The sequence below is a fragment of the Papio anubis genome, chromosome 10 (assembly GCF_008728515.1).
Source record: "Papio anubis isolate 15944 chromosome 10, Panubis1.0, whole genome shotgun sequence".
NCBI lineage: Eukaryota > Metazoa > Chordata > Mammalia > Primates > Cercopithecidae > Papio > Papio anubis.
The window spans coordinates 89,456,924-89,481,776 of record NC_044985.1 but is presented as its reverse complement, the minus strand read 5'-3'; the positions used below and the strand labels follow the sequence as shown (position 1 = coordinate 89,481,776).

The 24,853-nt window shown below is 41.4% G+C and overlaps 1 protein-coding gene and 1 long non-coding RNA gene across 9 annotated transcripts in view; both read right to left on the bottom strand.

Moving 5' to 3' along the window:
• PARD3B (par-3 family cell polarity regulator beta) overlaps positions 1–24,853 on the bottom strand; it is a 1,095,492-nt gene that overhangs the window by 50,394 nt on the left and 1,020,245 nt on the right. For 6 of the 8 annotated variants that reach the window (XR_002516428.2, XM_021924389.2, XM_021924392.2 and 3 more), the window contains one exon: positions 20,354–20,433. Coding sequence is in view for 7 of the 8 variants with exons in the window: in XM_021924389.2 (XP_021780081.1) it covers positions 20,354–20,433 (80 nt within the window). In the remaining variant the exon portion in view is untranslated. Of the gene's footprint in view, positions 1–1,059; positions 2,233–2,386; positions 2,780–20,353; positions 20,434–24,853 lie in introns of those variants that run through there. The other 2 variants (XM_021924394.2, XM_031651892.1) reach the window with 2 other exon arrangements.
• On the bottom strand, positions 7,531–14,343 carry LOC116269239. The gene is made up of 2 exons (XR_004176713.1): positions 11,195–14,343; positions 7,531–8,881 (listed from the first exon to the last, which is right to left on the bottom strand). It is a non-coding gene; the product is annotated as an uncharacterized LOC116269239 (long non-coding RNA).

Here is a 24,853-nt window from a genome sequence, read left to right as displayed (position 1 = left end):
TGTAGTCTTATAAATCTCAGTTTCCTTTTCATATATATATTTCAAATCTCATGAGGTGGTTGCCATGGATGACTTCGAGTTCTCTATATGCCATCCATTGGAACCATGCTCTAGAGCCCTGAATTGTTACCACTCTGCCTTTCCACCCAGACTTACACCCATCCTTCCTCATCTATGAGGAGAATGGGACCTCCAGCCACCCAGTTATTCCAGCCTGGCTCCGGAGTTATCTCTGGCACCAGTCTTTCCCTTGATGCCCACATCTAATCAGCCATCAAACAGGTCAGCTCACCTCCTTCACAGGCCTCTCTTCCCTTCCTGCCCTTCCCCACTGATATGACTTGGTTGTATGCCCCCAACCAAATATCATCTTGAACCATAGTTTCCATAATTCCCACATGCCGTGGGAGGGAACCGGTGGGAGGTAGTCGAATCATGGGGGCAGTTAACTCCATGCTGTTCTTGTGATAGATAGTGAGTTCTCATGAGATCTGATGGTTTTATAAGGGGCTTTTCCCCCTGCTTCTCTCTTCACTTCTTGCTGCTGCCATGTGAAGAAGGATCTGTTTGCTTCCCCTTCCACCATGACTGTAAGTTCCCTGAGGCCTCCCCAGCCATGCGGAACTGTGAGTCAATTAAACATCTTTCCTTTCTAAATTATCCAGTCTTGGGTGTATGACTTTATTAGCAGCATGAAAATGAATTAATACACCCACTCATGTCCTCATTTCAGGCTTTCAGCATCTTTTGTAGGGACCACCTTCATAGTTTCACAATGCCCTTCCTGATTCTAGTCTTGTCTCTCCAATTTATTTATTTAGGAGATGGGGTATCCCTCTGTTGTCCAAGCTGGAGTGCAATGGCATGATCCCAGCTCACTGCAACCTCTGCCTTCTGGGGTCAAGCAATTCTCCTGCCTCAGCCTCCCGAGTAGCTGGGACTACAGGTGCCCACCACTACGCCCGGCTAATTTTTTGTATTTTAGTAGAGATTCGGTTTCACCATATTGCCCGGGGTGGTCTCAAACTCCTAAGCTCAGGTAATCCACCCACCTCAGCCCCTCAAAGTGCTGGGATTACAGGCGTGCGCCACCGCACCCGGCCTATGTCTCCAATTTATTCTCCATCAAATTATCAAGGGGTTTTCTCTACAATGCAAATCTGATTAAACCATTTCTTTCTTTAAATATCTTCGATGGCCTGAGGCCTTCTGGGTAGAGTCAAACACCCTCGCATGTTGTACAAAGTGCTACACATCTTGCCACTTCTTCACTTCAAATTCCATTTATGCATATAAAATTTTAGCACTTATTCTACTTGATTGCAATAATCTATAATTTGTCCTTCTTCTACTCCCTACCCAAGGTACCAGAGACTGAAAATCCCTAGCGACAAGGACTGTGTTTCATGGAAGAATACTTCCTCAGTGCTGGCTATATAGTGTTATTTTTGCAAAAGTTTACTGAATGAATGAATCAATAAATGAAGACTCAACTCTACCTTCATGCTCATAGAAATTCAGAACAGTAAACAACATAACTAAACAGCTCAACTTCTCCAATTTCCCATGCTCACCTGAGCTGCCCAGTTAACACAAATCATGTGTTTAGTTTCTTTCATCTGAGTCTACCTTGTCTCCCTCCTTTCTCTGCTCAGCTTCCGCCAGATTCCCTGTAACTTTCTTCCTATGCATAAAGTGCACTAAATCGAACTCTAATCTTCTTAAAGAGTTAATGTGCCTCCCTAAATGCCTAATTTACTACCAGAGAGTGACTTAGGCACTGGGGAGAATCTGGCTCATTATTTAATAGCCAATAAGGCCAGCTGTTTCATTTCAAGAAATTAATGGTCTTTAAAACCTTTCCATATTGTACCAACTGCTCTTCTCGATGGAGAGCCAAGTGACTTTTATTAGTAAGGTTGATAAAAGCCAAACCCTGTTAGTCCTGCTCTAGCCTTCTTCATAATACCAACAGAGTCTTCTGGGACATCTGGTTATTTTTGTTTTACTCTCCCTGTTGATTCTTAGAGATATTTTCTTTGCTGTATTTTCTTTGCTTGTTCCCTTGGAGACTGCAAAAGGTGGTCCAACAGCTGCACTCCATGGCCTGATGGCTTGACCCCCGGCCTGCTCGACTTCTTAAGTAAGAATGCCTTTCAGCATTAAGCCTGATTTGGCCAAGACAGTGAGCAGCTTGCTACTTTCAGGTTAGCTCATTCCATCTTCAGCCACCTGAAATGACTCATATGTAAAAAAAAATTCACATTCAGAGGATGTTTTATGTAACCATCTTTCATTTATTAATATCTCACCATTAGGCAAAAAGGTCAAGAAAGGGCTAGATTAGGCCACAAATCCATATTATGAGACAAAGATATAGCAGCCCTTAAATTTTTAGCCATTGATCAGTATTTTATTTGCGGACATTTGGCTGTTAAGAATAAGAATGAATAAAACACATTTGCCCTCCACCAGCAGCTAATGTCTCTATGCTTTTCAAATATAAACTGTTGCCAGTGGCATACGAACAGCTATATTCTAATATCCTACATACAGCAAATGGATTATTTATCTAAATTATATATGGTGGAGTGGCTATGATTTAATATTTATATTTTACTTTCTTCTGATTTCCTGTGGTTTTATGCTGTTATAATTTATGGTGGGATCAGCACAGTACTTTTGGCTGTGATGAAGGTTGTTGTCTGTTTATTCTCACGAGTGCCTCCTCTCCCTCTCTACTTTCTGCGGACGGGAACAGGATGTTATTTTTCCAAAGCTGGGAAGATAGCAGAATGTGGAAATCCTTCTTCAGGTACCACTGGTGAACACACATGTCTGGTCTCTAAAACTTAAGCAGGTTCTGTATTTCACACTGCTGGTGCAATGGGTGGGGGCAAGGAGGATGAGTTTGATGCCATTCAACCTGCTTTCTGGGATTTCTATGCTGGGAAGGTTTTGTTCTCTTTAAAAGCAGACCAAAAGGCAGCATCCAGAATGGAAATATATATACACACTGTGTTGTGGGGAGCTGAAAGTTAGACCGTAATAAGGTTTCTTGCTAAAACTATTAAATTCACTCTGATATTGAGGACACCCTTCACACAATAAACTACTGTGTAGGTATTTTCTTCTCATAAATTTTTACAAATGAAATAATCTCTGTGAAGGCATTGCTATTCTGTGAAGAAAATACCAGTCACATAGGAACTATAATATGAGGATTTAAAAAATGACCCCTTTAAGATGGCTTTACAGTAAATCCCTTAATTCAGTCAGTTTTCATTTTATTGGGTTACAAAATTCTCACTCACCCTTTTCCCCAGGAATAAGTACAAAATATTATTCATAAACATTTGGCATGTAATTTCAGATAATTTGAGGATCCCTTGAAACTAATCACTTTCAATTTAGATACGCACAGACCCCAGATTAAGAACCACTCCTCTCATAGTTCCTTTCGGCTTAGCTAAATTGACACACAATCTCAAGACAAGTCTCCTTCCAGCAAAACTGAATCTCTTGATCACAGAAATTAAAAGGCAACTCCCAGTGTTTATAAATGGTGTTTCTGAGGAGCACACTTAGAGTTCTGATCACCTAGATCTGAGGAACACAGGAAGGCATGCTCCAGGAGATGGAGGGTGTGTGTGTCAGTTCAACAGGCATGCCTTGCTCACATGGCAGAGGCTTCCAGCAGCTGGCAGAGCATCAAGGAGAAGAGCATATATTTTGCAAGAGGAAGTACCATTTTGAGAAAAAAGTCCATTTGGATGATCTTGACTATTCCCAGGACACTGAACACCTGGTGCGGTATCACATTCCAAGAACCCAGGTCAGAAAGCTTCAGGACACTTAGTATCCTGACATAGGGCATAATGTCAGTGAGAGCAAGATGCAGATTGATTCTGGTTGACGTGTGCCAATGAACTACACAGACATCTTCCGCAATATTTGTCTGAAGCCATTCAGCATGGGTGTCTAGACCACCATGTATTTTTTAGTTATAACAATATCACAGTCAGTTGATATTGCTTGAAACTATATTACAAAATCACATTACTACTTAAAATGATATGTATGTTCAAAGCATTCCTGCTGTAGAAGTGCCAAAATAAATGAAATAATAACATGATTAGAAGAAAGTATGGATATTTCATATCGAGAGAGATAATGTTTTGCATATAAAAAGCAAAAAATTATAAGGCAAAAATGAAAGATTTAACATATAAAAATTAGAAATTTATATTACCATAAAGATAGCTTAAGTTAAACTTGAATAATTTTAAATATGTCAAAGTGTTAATGCCCTTAATGTATGAAAGGCTCTAGGAAATCAAGAAAACAAACACCTAGACAGAAATGACATGCAAACAGATAGGCTACAACAAACAAACAAAAAAGGATTCTAATAAACATATGAGAAAAATTAAACCTCGCTAAGAGTAAAGGAATTACAAATTAAAATAGTTTGTGATCATAATTGTTACTTTTTAACCTATTAAATTGACAAAGGTTTTCAAAAATGATTTATAGTCAGTGCTGGTAGGGGTGTAAATTAGTACAACCTTTTTGGAGGTCAATCTGGCAATATACATCAGAAACTTTAAAAATATTCACATTCTTTGACCTGGTAATTACATGCTAGGAATTTATCCTGTAGCTTGTTTGACTTATGACACACACTTTTTGTTCTAAGAAGATGAGCCTAAGCATCTTAATTGAACTGGATGTGATTGATCTAGTTTTACAGGCTTCATAGATACAAGGCTGGTGTCTTAGCATAAAGACCTGATGCTAAGGTGAGACTGTGAAGACACATGACCAGGGCCATCAGACAAATCCCTGAGTCTGGCCAAATTTTTACTGTTCATAATTGAAGCAAAGATGGCATGTTGAAATCCATGTAGAACTTTACCTTGCCTGTGTCTATAGCCATGATCCTAGGTAAAGTCACAGCACACACTCAAACTATCATTGTTCATTAATGGGCATTTTTGAGTCAGGCACCTCAGTACCAAGTTTAATTTTCCAGAGGCTTTCCTAATCCCAAGAGTGTCCCAGAGGTGCTGCTGTATTTCAGTGATGTTCTGAGCACGGGCTTGACAGAAAATGAACTTGTCAAAGACGTTACATCATTTTGATACATTGCATATTTGAGTAAAACAAAGAGAAACCAGAAATACGTTCTTCTAGAGTTATTCTCTTGGGTTGCTCTGTTGGTGCTATTGGTATTCATTGTGTTGTTCCATACAAGACAGGACCAATTCACAGAGCACCTACTCCAATAATAAAGTGAAGGCATTAGGATTGTCTGGAGCAGCTTACTAATCTCACATATTTTCTCTCATAAGAGGCAACAAAGACTGATCTGCTTTGACCCTGGGCCTTCACACTTCCTCAGTTGTGGCAGCAGACTGTCCCCACACCCCCATCACTGCAGCACTTCTGTCCACTACGGTCCTTATCCAAGTATCTGTGCTTCCTGGCTTGAGGCTTCTGTTACCAGTACACTGAATAGGAAGAAGTGCTGGGGAGTTGATATCTTAGGAGCAACCCTTAACCAATGACAAATGGGACCAAAAGTTAAGTACCTCAACATTCTTGCCCCCAGGTGGGGCAAGGTGTGAGTGTCTTCCCTACCATCTACAGAAGAACCCAGTGGAATTGACAGCCCTCCTTCCCTCTTGCCTGCAGAGGTAATCTGCTCATTAATGTCCTCTGTACTGGCCTTCTTCCCTTCTCTTCCTCACTCTGCTTCCAATGCTTCCTGGGATCACTTCCCAAATAAAATCACTTGCACTCAAATCCCTATCTCAGAGTCTGCTACTCAGGGGTGGGGAGAAGACCTGCCTAGGACACTAAAATGAGGACTTTTTAACTTTTGAATTGATACTAGAAAATTATGAGAATGTCCACTACTCTTTGTTACTGTTATTGCTAGTAAAACAGTAGTATAGGCTGGGTGCGGTGGCTCACACCTGTAATCCCAGCACTTTGGGAGGCTGAGGCCAGTGGATCACGAGGTCAGGAGATTGAGACCATCCTGGCTAACATGGTGAAACCCTGTCTCTACTAAAAATACAAAAAAAAAAAAAAAAATTAGCCAGGTGTGGTGGCGGGCACCTGTCATCCCAGCTACTTGGGAGGCTGAGGCAGGAGAATGGCGTGAATCTGGAAGGCGGAGCTTGCAGTGAGCTGAGATCCCACCACCGTACTCCAGCCTGTGCAATGGAGAGAGACTCCGTTTCAAAATATATATATATACACACACACACACACGTATTATTAAATATACATACTGATACTTCCTGAGCCATTTGAGAGTAAATTGGATACTTGTTCCTCTTTACCCTTTAATATTTTAGTGCATATTTCTGAACAAAGATATTCTGTTTTATAAGCTCAGTACAGATATCAAAACGGTTTCCACTGTTTCTTCTTACCCTCATCTTTATGCTTCATGGAGTCAGAGCTATGCTTAGTCACACAGTGCCAGATGACATTAAGTCACCAATTCTTCCTACTTGAGAAAAATATCATTTCCAGAATGAAATTACAAAGACAGTGATAGATAAGCCTTTACTGTCAATAGAAGCAGTGAAGACATGTCACAGCCACAGAAGGATGTCCAGGTTTTTGCAGTCTGCACTGTCGACCTGCCTTTATTTGTACTTTCTGAGTATGAGACTCTGTGGCTTATGACACCATCACCCCGATATGCCCTGGGGTCTTTTGCTCAGTTTTCGTGAATACACATTTGTCTAATATCCTGGATCAGCCACTGCAATTCCCATCCATGTTGAGACATCTCTACACATTTCAGTGGTCTCCAGGAAGTCTGAAAGGTACCTCAAATCTAACATGTCCCAAAGCTTAATCATGATCTCTCCCCGCCAAACCTAGTCCTCTCTTTGCCTTGTCTCCTGGGAAGTGGGACCAGCACCCATGCTGCTGTGTGTGGATCCATTTTTAACACCTGGCTTCACTTACCCTTCAAACCCCCACATGCAATCCATCATCGAGGTTCATCAGCTCCTCCCACTTTTCTCCAATTCTGCTTTCATCACCATCACCCTTGTACACACTATCAACATCTGTCCCTGGAACGACAGCAAAATCCTCTGGCTGGTCTGCTTCACTCCAGCATCTCTCCAAATGATTCTCTACCTTGCAGCTAGACAAACATTCTGGATCACAAATCCGACCATATAATCTTTCTGCTTAAAACCCCGCAAAGGTTTCTAGTCTTTGAATAAGTTCACATGTCCTTCACTTGACCACTCATGGTCTGACTGCTATCTCCCTTTCCTGCTCAATTCCCATAGTCTTCGTTCCAGTCACACAGCTTTCTATCAGTCTGTTCATTATGTGTTCTCCTACATAAGGCCTCTGCACATGCTGTTCTCTTTCTGGAATATTCCTTATTTATTGTCTCAAATCTCCATCAGATCATAACTGATGTCTCCCTCCCTTCTTGATTTGGTGCAATTTCACATTCTATTTTCTGGAATCACATATCTCTCTCTCTTTTTTGTAATGGGCAGTTACAATTTTATGTTTTGTTTGTGACTGCTGAATTACTATCTTCTCCACTAGAGTATGAACTTCACAGGACAGAAACTGTGTCTGTGGGGCTTACCATGGTATCCTCAGGGCCTACAGAGTGTATTGAACTTAGTAGGTCATGAATAAATAGCTGTTAAATGCAGGAATAAGGAGAGTAGATGACTTTCCTAGCCCATCTGTTTGGGCTAATAAGTTGTGCACATTGCTCTGACTGAACTGTTTCACTTTTTTTAATTGGATAAGAAGTAACCAGAAAAAGGACTAACTGAGGAATTCAAGTTGTTGACAAGATGGTAACATAAGTGACTTGTCTATAACCGACCCACAGAAGGCAGAGTCATCATATTATCTTGGCCACATTACAGATACCACATCCGGAAATCACTCCTATAAAACACTGGCTAGAAATTCTGTCTTATATATGGACCTGATTTTGATGTTGGACAAAGCTGTAAAAGGGTGTTTGTTGCACATTTAACATAAATTGTCAAAGGCACCAACATATCAATGGAAAGTGACCAAGAAGTCTGATACTAACTCCATCCTGATTTTATATGACTGTTTCCAGGAAAAAAACTTCACTGTGGCAAATTCCTTCTCAAAATAGCTCAACATGCTTATTTTCCATCTTAAACCTCTGCTGTAACAATTATAGCTCTTTCCAGTGCCTTGTAAAACCCAGGCTGTCAGACACTATCATTTCTGGAAAAGGGTCTGTGTTTGCCTCAGCCACATGTAAGCAGTTAGTGGGCAGAAGTCTTATCTGAGCAGTCACCACCCTGTCTTCACTTTCAAGCAATGACCAAGTTGAAAGGGTACTAATGATGCCCCAGAGTGTACTCTTGGTGGAGAATGGCCAGTGAGAATTGCCAGGTTCCTACCTAGTTAACATGTCATTCCATGTTCGGCCATAAGGGTCAGTTCTGATTGCAGAGTGGGGCAACCCTCTGTTGAGACAAGCCCTGGCTACTTCTGTCTAGGCTTAATTAGAGACTTGGAATAGAAGCAGGAACACGTTCTGGAGGCTGCTGTTTTTGTACCAACCCCTCTCACATTTGTATCACAAATGTTTGCCTTTGCTGGAAATAATGGAGCTGGACCAAGGTGTTTCCTGGCAGAATGACTGAGGTCGTGGGACCTGTGTCACATGAGATCCAGGGCACAGATGGGCTCGGGTGGCACCACCATGGTAATTGACTGCCAAAGCTCTCTTCTCTGGACTTGAGGCAGCAGAGTCAGTAGAAGCCATGCTTCCGCAGTTGTCTGGCATTTGCGTCTCAGCCATGTCCCTTAAGGATGTGCCAGAACTACACTGTGAAAGAACCAACAATAGTTTCCTGGCTGCAAAAACTGCTGAAGTGGAACCAACTGGTTTATATGTATATATATTTAACTCACTAGCATAACACAGAGGCAGCCTTTAAGCAAAAAAGCACCATTTAAAAGATTTTGGCTAGAAGGAAGTGGGTGTTTAAATTTGCTAAGGAGAGTTCTGTGATTCAGTGGTTGCTGTTCTTAGTCATTCTGAATGCCTATTAGGGGTTTTTTCATTGAAATGCTCATTGTAATATACACTGCAGTGATTTAGGGTGGGATCAGAGCAGTGAGGGCTGCCTCAGGAAAGGATGGTCATGTAATGTGTCTCTCCTACCTGTTTACAACCAGCCTAGTACCAGACACCTTGAAGCAGCACAAAGCCCAGAGATTTCAGAGGTAGAAGGTACTGAACTGACTCCAAAACCTATCACTAGTTCTATGTGCAATCTTAGCCACATCTCTTTGCATCTCCCAGCCTTGGTTTCTTCATCCATAAAATCGGGATGATAATATTTATATCAGGATTGTTACAGGAAATAAATGAGGTGACATATTTAAAGTACTTGCCAGAGTTCTTGGAGCATAATACGGGCTCAACAAATGTTAACTCCTTCCCCTTGCCCTGTTCTGAGTGTTCTGTGGAGGAGCGGTGCAGAGTGCAATCTAAGGGCTGGGGACCTGGTCCATGCACATGGTCTGTGCAGCCCTAGGGGGCGCCACTCACATCTCTATTTATGTTCCCAACAGGGACAGAATAATTGTAAGGAAGAGGCAGCTATCTTGTTTCTACTTTGGGAAAACTTAGCATAGTGATAAAAAATAAAAACTGTGTGATTCAAAAGTGTTTTTTTTCTCTATTTTCCATAAATTCCCTAATATTTTCTTGTATTTTATTACTTTTTTTTTTTAATAACCTGTAGATTTTGATATTTTCCATTTTCTCTGGAACCTTAGAAGATGTTCACAATGGTTTTTTGTCCTTGCAATAGTTTTCTGAGAATGATGGTTTATGTTCTCACTTATAGGTGGGAATTGAACAATAAGAGCACTTGGATACAGTAAGGGGAACATCACTCACTGGGGCCTGTTGTGGGGTGGGGGATTTGGGGGAGGGATAGCATTAGGAGATACACCTAATGAAAATGACGAGTTAATGGGTGCAGCACACCAACATGGCACATGTATACATATATAACAAACCTGCACATTGTGCACATGTACCCTAGAACTTAAAGTATAATAATAATTTAAAAAAAAGATGTTCACAATGAACACGGGCTATTCGTCATATGGTCTAAGATATCTCCCATCTCATGAACTCACATGACTTATGAAAACAGATGATGTAAGCATTCCAACCTCTCCTTAAATTGCCAACGTTAGTCATGTGGGGTCAAGTGAAATTAAAAAGGCCTTGGAAACCAGAGTCCTGGGTTTGAATTCTGATTCTGATTCTGTGACTTTAAGGATACATTTTTTTCTTTTATTAAAGAAGCATCATGTGACTCCTGCCCAGCTGGACAGCGAGGATAAAATGAGACAAGGCATGTAAAATGCACAGACATAGCAGGCACGCAATATGTTTTACAACCTCTGCCTTGCCTTGATTATTCTTAGTTTTATTTTCTTTTTAAATACAATCAACTAGTTTAGGAATAAACATGACACCTTTGAAACAATTTGCATGCAGATCTTGGTATATAAAAATGGAAAATAAACGTAGTGATTTTACTGTTAATTATTCCTGTTGAATAATATCATGTATTCATGCATTTGGTGAGGCACTAACGTTTTATCCAAGATGCTTGTGTATTTCAGTGATATAATGTCATTTTAAATAATCATAAAGCACAGGCCTCACACACATACAAATCAGATGTTGTAATAAATTAATATACTTCATTTATTCATAGTGTCTCTGTCTATAGTAGGTTGATACTAGGACACGTATATACAGCAAACCCAGGAACTTGAATCAAGGGACAGTGCAAATGGTTGGAGTCAGAGAAGACAGGAGGAGGTAGGTACAGAATGACAGTGTGCATCGTGCAAAACGGTACAGCACTGTCAAGAAAATCACCACCATAATTCCAGGGCAATGAGCATTTGGAGGCAGATGGCGGAATGGTAATAAGATAGGAAAACATCAAGAACTACCAAGGATTATGAGAAATGAGATATAGAGCAATACTCTAAGCAGATGCCTAGGCACAAAACAACCTTCTTTTCTTTTGGCTGGAGAAGTAGGAAATAAATGCTAAAACTCCCTTTAATATGTGCAGGAGGGAAAACATGCAAGCCAGCTTACCAAGCTTAATAGATTTCATGTCCAAGGTAATGTCAGATTTGGCACTCTTGAAAGAGCAGGCATATACTCTTCCTCTCGAAAGAGTACTTAGTTAACAAATGTGGAGCAGTTTGGAATTTTCTACGGAAAATGAGAGAAAAAGTAAAAATCTATATAATTTAATGTATGTGGTTCAAGATTCAGTTAAAACTACTTTGGGGACATCACTACTGTAATGGGTCTTAACATGTTTTAAATCACTAATATTCAGTTAAACTCATAATGGAGGCCTTCGACTGAATAATTAATATCAGATATTCTAACTGGCATCAAGGATATATTGGCTACAAGGAAATGATGAAAAGTTTGATTAAAATAGACTTTTATCTGAGGAACTAAGTGACATAAAAATGAGGTGGCAGTAGCATTAACCCCCTGATCTCAGCTGTTTGGCATCTTAAAGTGATATTACATGCTAGGGCTTTCTGCATTTTCAGGAAGTTTGAGTTGACAATGGAGACATCTTAATCTCACAAAGAATTAAATCGCTGCTAATTCATCATTTTGTCCTCGGCATTAAGACTGAGGTGGTATCACGGGGCCATTCAAACAGGCAGCTGATTCTACTGGGAAGGGGAAGTAGAGACTAGATTTTTCAGCATAGGGAATCTTAAGAGAAAGGATGAAAAAGCTTAATTTGGTGGCGTAAAAGAGCTTCACTGATTTTCAAAAGGCAGTAAACCCCATCACATGCAGATGTGGAAGATATGATCTAGATAAGTTCTTCAGCTCATCTTAGTATTCCTGCAAAGTCAGAGCAGCAATCTCAGGGACAAACACTGCAAGGTAGCTTTGCACAGTGAGGAAGGCTCTTCAGGTAGGATTGCACCACCAGGAAAGTGTCAAAATCACTGGCCATGATTCACAGTGTCTATTAATAAATGAAGTGTGACAGCCTCAAACTCTGGTAGAACATTCCAACCACTGGCATGACTGCAGGGAGCAGTACATATATGCTCATGAAGCATCTTATTTGACAAGCTGGCCTTGTCGCACAGAGACGTACTTGTCATACAGAGAAGTTGGGCAGCACGGAGACTTTGTCAACTTTTACACACCCACTCAAACCTCTACCCACACCCAGACAAGCACTTACACACCTATTGACCTAATGTTCTGATTGCTCAACTTTTCATTGAACTCTCTGGAGTACTATCTAGATTAGCTTCAGCCAAAGCCCAGTACTGTGGCATTGCTGGAAGTCTGCAGAACTTGAATGTCACCGCCAGTGATTTAGCAAGCTCGATAAAATAGTGCAACGCTGGCAAAGGAAGATTCAGTAACAGTGAGTGAAGCAGAAGTTCACTGGAGAAGAGAACAAGAGAAATCTGAGAGGGAAACCATCTTTAAGGAGTGAGGTAAATGACAGAAAAGGATGTTGAGGACACCCAGCCAAAATGCTTTTGGGATAACCAAAGATAGTAGACAGCATGCTTGTTGCAAGTTTCAAAGTTACCCGTGATTGGAGTCTTCCTGATGGGCATAAGTAGACAAGAAGACTGAGACCAATAAAATGAACCAACTGAAACATTAAAGTGGACGCATGCTCTTATGGCGTATTTCTTCTGAAATGAATACAATCGTACCCAATGTGAAAACACCGGGAAGGTACTTAGAAAGCAAATTCATTATGGGTTCCTAGGAAGCAAGCATTAGCTGCTTGCTCCTTCTAAAGTTGCTCTTTCTCTTCAAACTCTGCTTTAGTATATTGCTTCCCATTGCACAGCCAAGTTGAAAGCTGCTTGAGATGTTCAGAGAGAGCTTTTTTTCTCCCAAGTAACTTATATAATACAAGTTATAGAAATATCAAGGACTAGAGGCGAACGTGGCCCGAGCAGGCCTTTGTCCCTCATCAGCCTCAGGAAAGGGAGTCTTTCTCTCCACAGGACTGCTCATGCAGCACTCACTAGGAAATTTATTGTCATCTTTTTTCTTCTGGGGAGATATTTCTAATCTTAAAGAACTAAAGTACCAATTTGCAGACACTGTTTTTTCATCTCTCAGGAGTGTTCTAACAAAACAGGATTCTCTTTTTGGTAGGCAAAGTATATTGCTTAATGTTCATCTAGCAATTACACATTAAACTGTTCATATTTCAAACAAAGGGCCCAAGGGAACTGAAAAAAGAATTGATTTTTATGACAGCATTACAGAGACGGTTGAAAGGCATTACTTAACCTGTATATTAGGAATGTTCTGTGTCATATACAAAGATGAAGAAGTCACAGTCCCTGTCCTCAAAGGCACTTACATTTTAGTAAGAAATACAAACAGGTGAGCAAATAACGTAAGGGAATATGATAGGTGCAGAGTACGGATTAAACTCTGAACTTCATAACCTTAGCCAAAATGCTTAAAATGAATACACTCGCAGCCAGACTGTTTGGGTTCAAATCCCAACTCTGCCATATTTTAGCTGTTGAACTTGGGCAAGTTTATTTAACCTCTCTCTGCCTGTGACCTTCCCTATGAAATGGGGATAATTATCAGGTTGCTGCTGAGTCACAGGGTTGCTGTGAGCATTGTCAGTCAGAAGATGCAAAGCATTTAGAACTGTGCCTTGTACATAGTAAGTGCTCACTAGGGATGAACTATTTAGAAGTCTGGGCTGGGTGTGGTGGCTCCCTCCTGTAAGCCCAGCACTTTGGGAGGCCAAGGCAGGTGGATCACTTGAGGTCAGAAGTTCAAGACCAGCCTGGCCAACATGGTGAAACCCTGCCTCTACTAAAAATACAAAAATTAGCCGGGCGTGGTGGTGCATGCCGTAATCCTAGCTACTTGGGAGTCTGAGGCACAAGAATTGCTTGAACCCAGGAGGTGGAGGTTGCAGTGAGCCGAGATCGTACCACTGCACTCCAGCCTGGGCGACAGAGTGAGACTCCATCTCAAAAAAAAAACAAAGAAGTCTGGACTTCTATTGATTTCAGAGAAAAGATACATTCTCACGAAACATCATTACTTATATTGGAAAACAGCACTCTAAAACAAACTGTCAAAAAAGCTTTGGCGAATTTCTTTCTCATAACTTCCTTGTATATATAAAGAAAATCTATTCTTGGCTAGGTGTAGTGGTTCACGCCTATAATCCCAGCGCTTTGGGAGGCTGAGGCAAGCTGATTGTTTGAGTTTGAGACCAGCCTGGGCAACTTGGCAAAACCTTGCCTTTACAAAAAAATGCAAAATTTAGCTGGGTGTGGTGGTATGTGCCTGTAGTCCCAGCTACTCTGGAGGCTGAGGTTGGAAAATGCTTGAGCCTGGGAGGCAGATGTTGCAGTGAGCCGAGATTGTACCACTGTACTCCAGCATGGGCAACAGATGAGATCAGACCGTCCAGCAAGACTTGGGTATAGGAGTAGGTATTGCTCCAGTGGTGGGGCCCATACTTAGGCCTCCACCTGGGTAGAGGAAACAAAACAAAAACCAAAAAAACTATTCTCATCTGCATAGCAATGTATTGACTCTACTGTATACATGGCTTTATGTTAGGTTCTGGGTGTAACAAGTGATGGGTATAAAACAAAGTCTCTTATTTCAAGGAATTTATAGTTCAATGGGGTGGAAAGGGGCAGTGGAGAATAATAACCTAATTCAGGGTGTTTTTAGGGTACTGGGAAGGTGCTAACCAAATGTTATGGAAGTTTAAAGGAAGAAGAGCCAAGGAAGATGGCATGGGTTTTGGCAGGGGGACTCGGAGGCGTCTTAGAGGCAGAAGGAGAGGTATATCAAACAGGTGGCTGTAACTGGAGTCACAACAGTGGGATATGAATGTCAGGCACTTTTGGAATCATCATCATAGAGATGGGCCTTGAATTGGCAGGAATGGAGGAGATGGCACAGAGAGAATCCACATGGAGCAAAAGGTGGGAAGCAGAATCTGGTGGAAGTATCAGTGGTGTGGTCAGAAGCCTGGGGCAAGAGGCTATAGTGTGAGTGTGTTGAGTGGAAATAGAACCAACAGGTATAGGCCACTTTTTCTTAGGAAATGTGGGAAAAGGAGGGTTGACCAAGGGTCTTTGTTTTTCTCTGACATACAAGAGTAAATTTATTGGGGTAGTCCTGCCACCTGAGTCCTGCTGAGGTATAAGTCCTGGTAGTTGCATGTTCAACACTGCCCGGACCTGAGATAATAGGATTATCTTAGTAGTATCTCTGGATCTCTCCCACCAGCAAATAGGGTGCTGCTGTCATGCCATGTCTGCCCTGGGAGCCAAAGCATCACGCTCCACCTTCCTAGTTAACTCGCCCTGGGTATGGCCTCCACTACTGGAGCAGTGCCTACTCCTGCACCCAAGTCTTGCTGGACAGGAGCCCTGGCCTCTTGCCTAGAGCTGAGTCAGCATCCTGTATCCGTTATAATCCCCTTCTCCATAGCACTGCTGTCTACTATCATGCCCATTAGCTCAGCTTATCGCTCAAATCACAGTAGATTGCTATGTTCTCTTGCACTTGACCATCCAGACCACTGGTCTTTCCTGAGTTGGCGAATCCTTCAGCTTCAGTGAGTTCTCCCGGCATATCCCTATGCAGGTGCTCCTTCCTCTTCTCCATACAGTAGGGACTCCTGGCAAACTGTGCTGCTGAGGTTGTGCATCTACAATGTAGGCAGGGAAAGGAAAGCAACTGCCAAGAGGATTTAAGATGCTACTGAGAGAGGGTAGTTGGTGGCTCAAGGTCCTCAAGAAGCCAGGGAGAATGAGCTCTGGTGTGTGGGTGTGCCTCATTACAGGAAGGCACACTTTGTCCCCAGAAATAAAAAAGAGCTAACAATAAAAAATCCTTCAATGCACTACACAGGCTTTTTGCTGAGGGTTTTGCTTGTATTATTATATTTAATACTCATACCAGCACTATACGGAGGCTCTATTATCATCCCCAATTTGCAGATTAGAAAACAGAGTCTGGAGCAATTCCATCACTGCCCAAGGCCACACGGGTGGTAAGTGATGAAGGTGGGGCTATAACCATGGCCTGACTCCGAGCTCAGGCCCTCAGTGCGTCCCGTTGGGAAGTGTGTGTGAGCGAAGAAGCAGGAGTCTGAGCTGCGGGAGCAGAAGTTGAGGGGCTAATGTTGAATGCCTCAAGGTCGTAAAGGAAAGGAAGTGAGGTCACCTCCAGAGACTGGGCTTGGGGAGTTTAGTCATCTTTGTAGAACTTAACGGGAGTAGAAAGGGTTGGAATGGCCACTGTGGGATAGTCAGGGGAGTTGACAACATGACTACAAACAATGCTGGACGCCAGCAGGGACCCAGCTGCGCTGCATAATGTGAATTTTGTAGTGGAACCCATGAATGCACTTTTACAAGTCTCTCCAGCAACCTTTCGCCGCCCACGCACATAGGACCACAGAAGAGCTGCAGTGCCTTTTGCTCACTCCCTAGGATTCCACACTTGATTCTAAGTCCGGAAGAGCAACATCATGTGCTGATGCACGGAGCCATCTGCAGAGAGGGGGATAATGGGATCCCACGGGGCCAGGGATGGGCCAGGTGGGAATGATGGAGGCTTGAGATGGGAAGGGTGGAGAGTTCACTGCTGAAGGGACTGACTGCAAGGAGGCCTGCAAAATCAGAATGGGACCTGGGAGAATTGTGAGCGGCTGGCAGGCTGGAGTGAAAAAGGAGCCATTTGCAAAAACACAGACTTCGATGTTCGCACATCATAGCAGCCTAGGAAACAGCCATTTCCCTGCTTACCTAGGGTGAGCAATAATTTGTGTCAGGCAAGAATAAAGGAATGCTGATTTCATTCTGTTTACTATCAAGAAAACTGGGGGCTGTTCAGGCTGGTAAAACATTGGGCCCTGTACAGGTCTGGTGTTTACGAACGAGGTTGTATTACAACCACACTCTGCTTTCCAAAACAGCACCCTCAGGAGAAAAGAAGTGAAGTCATTTTTCTTAGGAGGCAGAAGATTTAACATTGCTTAACAATAACACTTAACATCGCTTAGCCCTTAGCCTTAGGCAACCTCATAACTACCAAGTGCTGGGAATTGTCTTTTTCCTGTGCTGGCCAGCGTTCTGGCTTTATTTTGTGAAATGTCATTGAGCCTGGCAGCGGGCTGCATGGTCCCGCTTTAAAGATGACAAGAGTTCCATGAAAGCACTTGAGGGTGCCCCTTGACCAGAGCTGCTCACCTACGCCATGCGCTGTGGGGCATTTTCTCTCTGTGTCGATGACTCCAAATTTGGCATAGAAATCAATGTTATTGAATTGTTTCTAAAAACTACTGTGAAGCATTGCACAAACAACATAGGAACCCAATCAGTCAGTAGCATATTAAGTTCCCTATAAGGTTGGCCACCGACTTCCTATAGATGGATTTATTCCTATTTTTAATTAAAAATTTAACTCCATAAATATTTCAAAGCTCCCTGCCTCTGTGATGAAGAGGGATCCGGTGCCTACCGAGATGTGCTCGCCTCACTCTCCTGGCAGAAGGAGACAGCAGTGGAGCTGGTGTGATTCAATTAAGTGGACAGTAAAATCTCCAGGGGGAAAGACAAGAAACCCAGGGTAAATGTCACTGGCACTCAGAGCAGCATCTGCATACCTTTTCAGAAGTCAGCAGTGCATCTCTGGCCTCTGCTTTCTGCATCTCATTAGTTGAATTTGGAGCCCCCACCCGTGGACCAGGGCACAGTGCCTGGGAGGGAGCTTCACATCTCCTCTTTAGATGTGTTGCAGCGTCCCCATTTAAAAGCCACTGCTAGGGGTCCCCCTCGCATTTAGCGGAGCCTTATTTATTCTCCACCACGGCTGCCTCTGGTTGCCAGGTAGCTGCAAAGGTTTTTTGCACGTGCAACTAATTGTTCTCACTATTGTGTATGTGGGTGAGTGAACTTTTTGCCAAAATTATTTCCAGTTTGAGATGCTTCCCTTTCAGCTACAGTTTTATTCTGGGGCTGGCAGGATTTTGTCAATTCATACATTCATAAAGAGCCATAAACAGCATAAATGTATTACCTTTCTCAGAAAACCCCCACCACAGTGTTTAATCCTAAAATATACTTGTTTAGAGTCAGTCATGAGTGAGCATTTCAGGGATTAGTGAAAATAAACAAGACTTGGAAATTCAGAAGACTTTACGTTAACAATTACACACAGAAGCATGGCTGCACTACCGCAAAAGGCTGATTTGCTTGACTCCTTTACTCTAATAGTAGAGTCCTGAGGATGGACTGGGACCGTGCCTCCAGTTTCCATATTCTCAGGGCCTGGCACATACTAGGTGATCACCAGATACATGGTGAATGAATGAATGAGTGACATTTATAGAATTTTAAATGCTATTTCTGTGCCTTTGAATTGTACCCAAAACTCCATTTCTACACTCTGAGTGCAGATTGGTCAGGAAGATTTTAAACTATTTCCAGTTTTCCTTTTTTTATTCTCTCTCATAAGAACATTCTATTTTCCATCTGCCTTAACCACAATTTCCATATACTTCAACAGTGAAAGCCGGAAATCTTATATGTAAAACAAATTTTTGGAAACCACTTCCATTTTTAAAATGAAAGAAAATGTAACCGTCCCTCGGGGATGATTCCCCATTCCTTGGGGGAATGGTTCTAGGACTGCACCTCCCCCACCCCAGCCCCCGACCTCAGATACCAGAATCCACAGATGCTCAAGTCCTTGATATAAAATGGAATCGTATTACTATATAACCTATGCACATCTTTCCATACACGTTATATCATCCCTAGATTACTTATAATACTGAGTACAATGTAAAGGCTATGCAAATAGTTGTTATACTGTACGGTTTAGGGAATAATGACATGGGAAAAAAGTTTGTACATGATCAGTACCATTGTAACTGTGTTTTTTTCTTGGATATTTTCCATCTGAGGTTGATTGAATCCATGAATGTGAAACCCATAGATACGGAAGGCCAATTGTACTAAGCCAAGGAAAATAGAAACAGGAAGCTACTTACAAATGAGAAAAACTTATTAGACAACATCTCTTAAAGAAAAAACAGGAAGATAAATAAAATATAACTTTATAAAAGCTTTAAAAATATTGTATTTTTGGTGTCCTGCCTAATCAGGACAAAACTGCTTCTCTTCTAGATTTGAGATTTCATGACTTTTGAAAATAACGTACTATTTATAAGAGCAGATGGTCACTTTGGCTTTGCTCACTGTAATGTTCAGGGTGTTCGTTTTGTAAGATCACACACAGAGGTACAGTCAACATACAATGTCAAACAGTCACTCCATCTCTGAGCTGGCACTTTAATAGCTCAGCTTTGATGAAAAAGAAGCTCTACTTGGGGTCTTTCCCCCACCCCTTTAAAAGGCAATATTTGAAAACATTGCAGCTTTCAGCCTGGCATTAACCTGTCTTTGTTTCTCTTTTGGATGCATTAATTCTCACACTCTCCTCACCTAACTCCCATTGTAGCTGGACTGCATGCACTCTCGGAAAAGCTGTTTCTTTGTCATGTGCTACTGATGGCAAACTAAAATTCCCCTTCATCTCACCAATAACAGCACAAGCTTTCGAGAACCATATCTCATTTTCAAGGGTGTCTAGTTACAGTATGAGTGGATCATGTCAGGCCAGGGTGGCCCAGCAAACTTTCCCCACGCAGTTGTTTCTTTCCCCCACTGGATCTGTGCCTCTCAGCAATATTTGCTTACTGCCCTGAGAACAAGGTCAGATTCTAAACCAGGCACAGAACACCTTCCCAAGTTCACATTTCTCTCCTGCTTCTTAACACCCACATGAAACTTCAAGGTTAAGACTGGTCCGCCATTCCTCGTGGGTAACTCTTAGGACAGAGGATTTACTATTTGATTGTCTCTAAGCTTGGTGCAGGATGTTCGATACCATTTTTATAGCAATGGCTTAGGATTTCCATTTAGTATCCAGTATTCTTGCTGACATGTTCAATGGCAATGATATACTATTTTCTCCCCTTAAAAATAACCCACAAGTATTTCAATTATTAGCACATTTGTGAAGATGGAACTAGGGCTGCAGCAGACGGCAGCAAGGCAAAATTATAACATATTCCCTATTTCAAAGCCAGATTTCTATTTCATGTAGACTTCTCTAAAGACTTCATTTGTAGGTGAGCTGGAGATGGGAGACCCCTCCGTGATCTACCTGGGTAAGGATGCGTACTGCCTCTCCATTCCTTCAAAGCGGAGGTTGTGTGCATTCCCATCTGGACCCTTTCCAGGCACCTGTGGAGAGAAAAGTAATTAGAGATGAAGATCCATTATACACCCTGGTTACTGACAATGCATCTCGAAATTATAATCAGTGCACAAATGCTGTTGCCACCTGCCAAAAATCAACCACGGAGAAGCAAGCAAGAACTCTGCATTGCTATAGGAATTGATGATCAAGCCACAAACATGGTACTTAACAACAAAGTCACTTCTTTCAAAAAAGGGTCACTGTCAAACTGATTCCCTCATGTCCCCATGCCAGGAATATTCTGTAGGCTGCTAGACCATTTTCTTCTTCTTCTTTTTTTTTTAAACTGACTTTACTTTTAAAAATAGTTTTAGGTTTACAGAAACATTGAACAGGTAGTATAGAGACTTCCCATACGTCCTGTACCCAGTTTCCCTCCTACTGCTAGCTGACATTACTTTGGCACATTTCTTACAATTAATGAATCAATATTGATATATTGTTAACTAAAGTCTATAGTTTATTTAGATTTTTAACTAATGGCTATTTTTCTGTCCCTGGATCCCATCCAGTATGTTACATTTAGTTTTCACGCCATTATAGTTCCTCTTGGCTGTGAAAAGACCGTATTTTTAAAAGCACCTTTTCTGGCTGGGTGCAGTGGCTCACACCTGCAATCCCAGCACTTTGTTGGGAGGTCAAGGGGGGGGCGGGGCGGATCACCTGAGGTCAGGAGTTTGAGACCAGACTGGCCAACATGGTGAAACCCTGTCTCTGCTAAAAAGAGAAAAATTAGCCGGGTGTGGTGGTGCACACCTGTAGTCTCAGTTACTCAGGAGGCTGAGGCAGGAGAATCGCTTGAACCCGGAAGGCAGAGGTTGTAGTGAGCCCACATAGTGCTACTGCACTTCAGTCTGGGTGACATAACGAGACTTTGTCTCAAATAATAAATAAACAAACAAATAAATAAAAGTACCTTTTCCATAAAACCCTTCTTTACTAACCGGGGTTGCTGACAATCAACTGTCTACTCCACAGCATCTATGATGCCCCCTCGGACCACCCTGAACCTCAGTCCTCTGTCTTACGAATGGCCACACATAAGTGATGAACTGTTTTCTATCTAGTGTTGGTCTTTATTGTTTTTGTCTCTTCCTCTGTACTTCCTGTGTTTACCTTTCTTGGAGTCTTTTCCATCAGCCTCTGAGATCCTAAAGGGCAGTGACTGGCCCCAGTAGGTTTTCAATACTGTGTGTTAGCTTCTTGAATGAAAAGATATTATATCTCATCCCTCTGTAGCTATCATACCAACTAAAATCAGGATGAACACGGAACAGGCATTTAAAAGTACTTGTTGACTGATTGATTCCCCATCTGTTCACCTCAAAACACCCGGCATCACATGGACCACTCATGTGCTTGCTTTTGTTCTTGGGTATCCCTCACACAGGGGCATGGAAGGAGTAAATAGAAAACTTGGACTATCAGGTGGGAAGGAAGAGATTTTGCCAGTAAGCACAGGAAGTAACTAACAGTGTCAAGGTGAGTAGGGAAAATTTTTCTAGCTGGTACTCAACCACCTGGAAGTTATTTAGCTCTCCATAAAACCACCATTCCATCCCAGCTTGTGCAGACTGTGTATATGGGGTTGGGGATATGGGGAGAGATGTTGCAAAGCAAGTACACACGTGCACTTAGATTAAGAAAGACTATTCTTGGCATTTAATTATTGTGGGAGGACCTTTAGAGTGTGTCCTGTAAAACCTCTTTATATTTCATCAATAGGTGGAACAGGAGACACTGGGGTTATCTGAGAGGGCAAGAGTCCAGTGAGCTACTACGTAGGTAGGGATGAAGACTGTACATCTTTAAAGCAATCACAGACAGAGAGATTGAGAATTCTCTGCACTAGGATAAAAGCCTTGGTTTAAATTTCTGAACTTTCTACCAAAACCAGAGGCATGGATGATGACAGACAGGGGATAAAAACAATAGAAAAGGAAGAAGTGAAGGACAAACATTGTCCTCACCCATTCCTACCTAAGGTTTGCTTTCTTGTGTTTTTAAACTGTTTCTTATGGAAAGAGAATTCCTGCAAGTATCAATACTATGCTGAGGTTATTAATTGTGGTTGTTGGGAAATCACTATGCTTAAGTATCTATAGTATAGCTCTGGATATTCCAACAGAGCTTTTTCTTGTAGCTATAAAGTTCCAAGTTAATAGTTTTAGCACTGTTATCCAGAACTGTCCTGGCATAATGATAATAGCAGTCAGTATTCTGTTGCCTTGAGGAGACCACATGCCTGTTACTGTTCTGGTGCCTCAAGGAACAGATTATGTGTGTGTATATATATACACACATATATAATTATATGTATTTATAATATATGATTATGTATATATACATACAAATATACATATATACATATAAATATTAAAATATACATAAAATATACATATATAAATATGCATATATGTATATTTGCATGTATATACATATATATGTTTATATATAGTATACATACACACATCTATTAAATATACCCAATAGCATATAACATTGTAAGAAACGTAAGGTGATCCTTATTCTTAAGGAATTTTCCGTCTTGTTGGGAAAACAGCATTCAAAATGAAATAACCAAAGAATGAAAGAGGACAATGTAACATCAAGTGCCATTCAGGATGTTAGCAGCAGCAGCACAGGTGAGGCCTGAAGGTGTCAGGAAAAACTTCACGGAAGTACCAGAACTTGGACCAGGCTTCAAAAGATAGGCAGCATGCTTGTACATAAAAAATTATTCTGTCCTTCACTAATCGTGTGTATCTTTGTATGTTTCTCCATTGAAACTGCAACATCATTAATGCAGTCATTCACTGTATTCAAAGCAATGAAGAAATCCAGCGGGTCTTCTCATGGAAACAGGCCTGCAAACAAGTATGGTACAATGAGATCACTGTGGAAATCTGAGGAAGGAGGCAGTGGGAGTCTGCAGGAACAAATTCCAAAGTCCACCTGGGAGAGTTGAAGACAGCGTCATACGGGTGTTGAAGCGTCATCTCAAACCTGAAGATGAATGAGGAGGAGTTTTTCTGAGGTAGAAGGGTGTAGGAGTAGTAGGATAAGCCATTCAAGTAAAGAGCACAGAAGTGAAAAACCATGGAGGCATAACAAAAGGACTGTATCTTCAGGGAATTTGAAGATTTTGCAAAGGTGGAAACGGTGTGAAGAAAAGAAAACTATTAGCTGGTAACTATACTACTGTTGCTACTACTGTGGCTATTACTGTTACCGCCACCACTGCAATTTTTAAAAAGCAACTAGTTTTTAGATCAGTTTTAGGTTCACAAAAAAATTAAGAAGGTGGTATATAGATTTCCATATAGTCCCACCCCTATGCATGCATAGCCTCCTTCATTACCCACATGCCCACCAGTGTGCTACAACTGTTGCAACTCACTAACCTACATTGATACATTATAATCACTCATAGCCCATAGTTTACATTAGGGGTCTCTCTAGGTGTTACTCATTCTATGGGTTTGGACGAATGTATAATGGCATGCATTCATCATTACAGTACCATACAGAGAATTTTCAAGGCCCTAAACATCTTAAGTGCTCTGCCTATTCATCACTCCTTCCGCCAAGTCCTGGTAACCAATGATCTTTTTACTCTCTTCATAGTCAATTCCAGAGTGTGATATAGTTGGTATCATACACTATGCAGTCTTTTCAGATCGGCTTCTTTTACTTAGTAATATGCATTTAAGTTTCCTCCATGCTTTTTCATGGCTTGATAGCTCATTTCTTTCCAAGGCTAAGTAATATTCCAGGGTCCAGATGTAGCACTGTTTATTTAGTCATTCACCTACTAAAATACATCTTGGTTGCCTCCAACTTTTGGCAATTATGAATAAAGATGTAAACATTTATGTGCAGGTTTTTGTATGGATGTCAGTTTTCAACTCCTTTGGGTAAATACTAAGGGAGGTGACTGCTGCATCATATCGTGAGACTATGTTTAGTTTTGCAAGAAACCACCTAACTGTCTTCCAAAGTGGTGATACCATTTTGAATTCCCACCAGAATTCAATGAATAAGAGTTCCTGGTGTTCCACTTCCTTGTCAGCATTTGGTATGGTCAGTGTTCCCAGCTGTAGCCATTCTAACAGGTGTGTAGTCACATCTCATTGTTGTTTTGCCATTTCCTTGATGACATGTGATGTGGAACATCTTTTCACATGCTTATTTGCCATATGTATATCTTCTTTGGTGAGGGATCCGCTGAAGTCTTTGGCCCTTTTTTTATTTAGGTTGTTTTCTTATTGTTGAGTTTTAAGATTTCTTTCTATATTTTGGATACTTCATTATCAGATGTGTCTTTTGCAAACTTTTTCTCTCAATCTGTAGCTTCTCTCATTCTCTTGAAGTGTCTTCCACAGAGCAAAAATTTTTAATTTT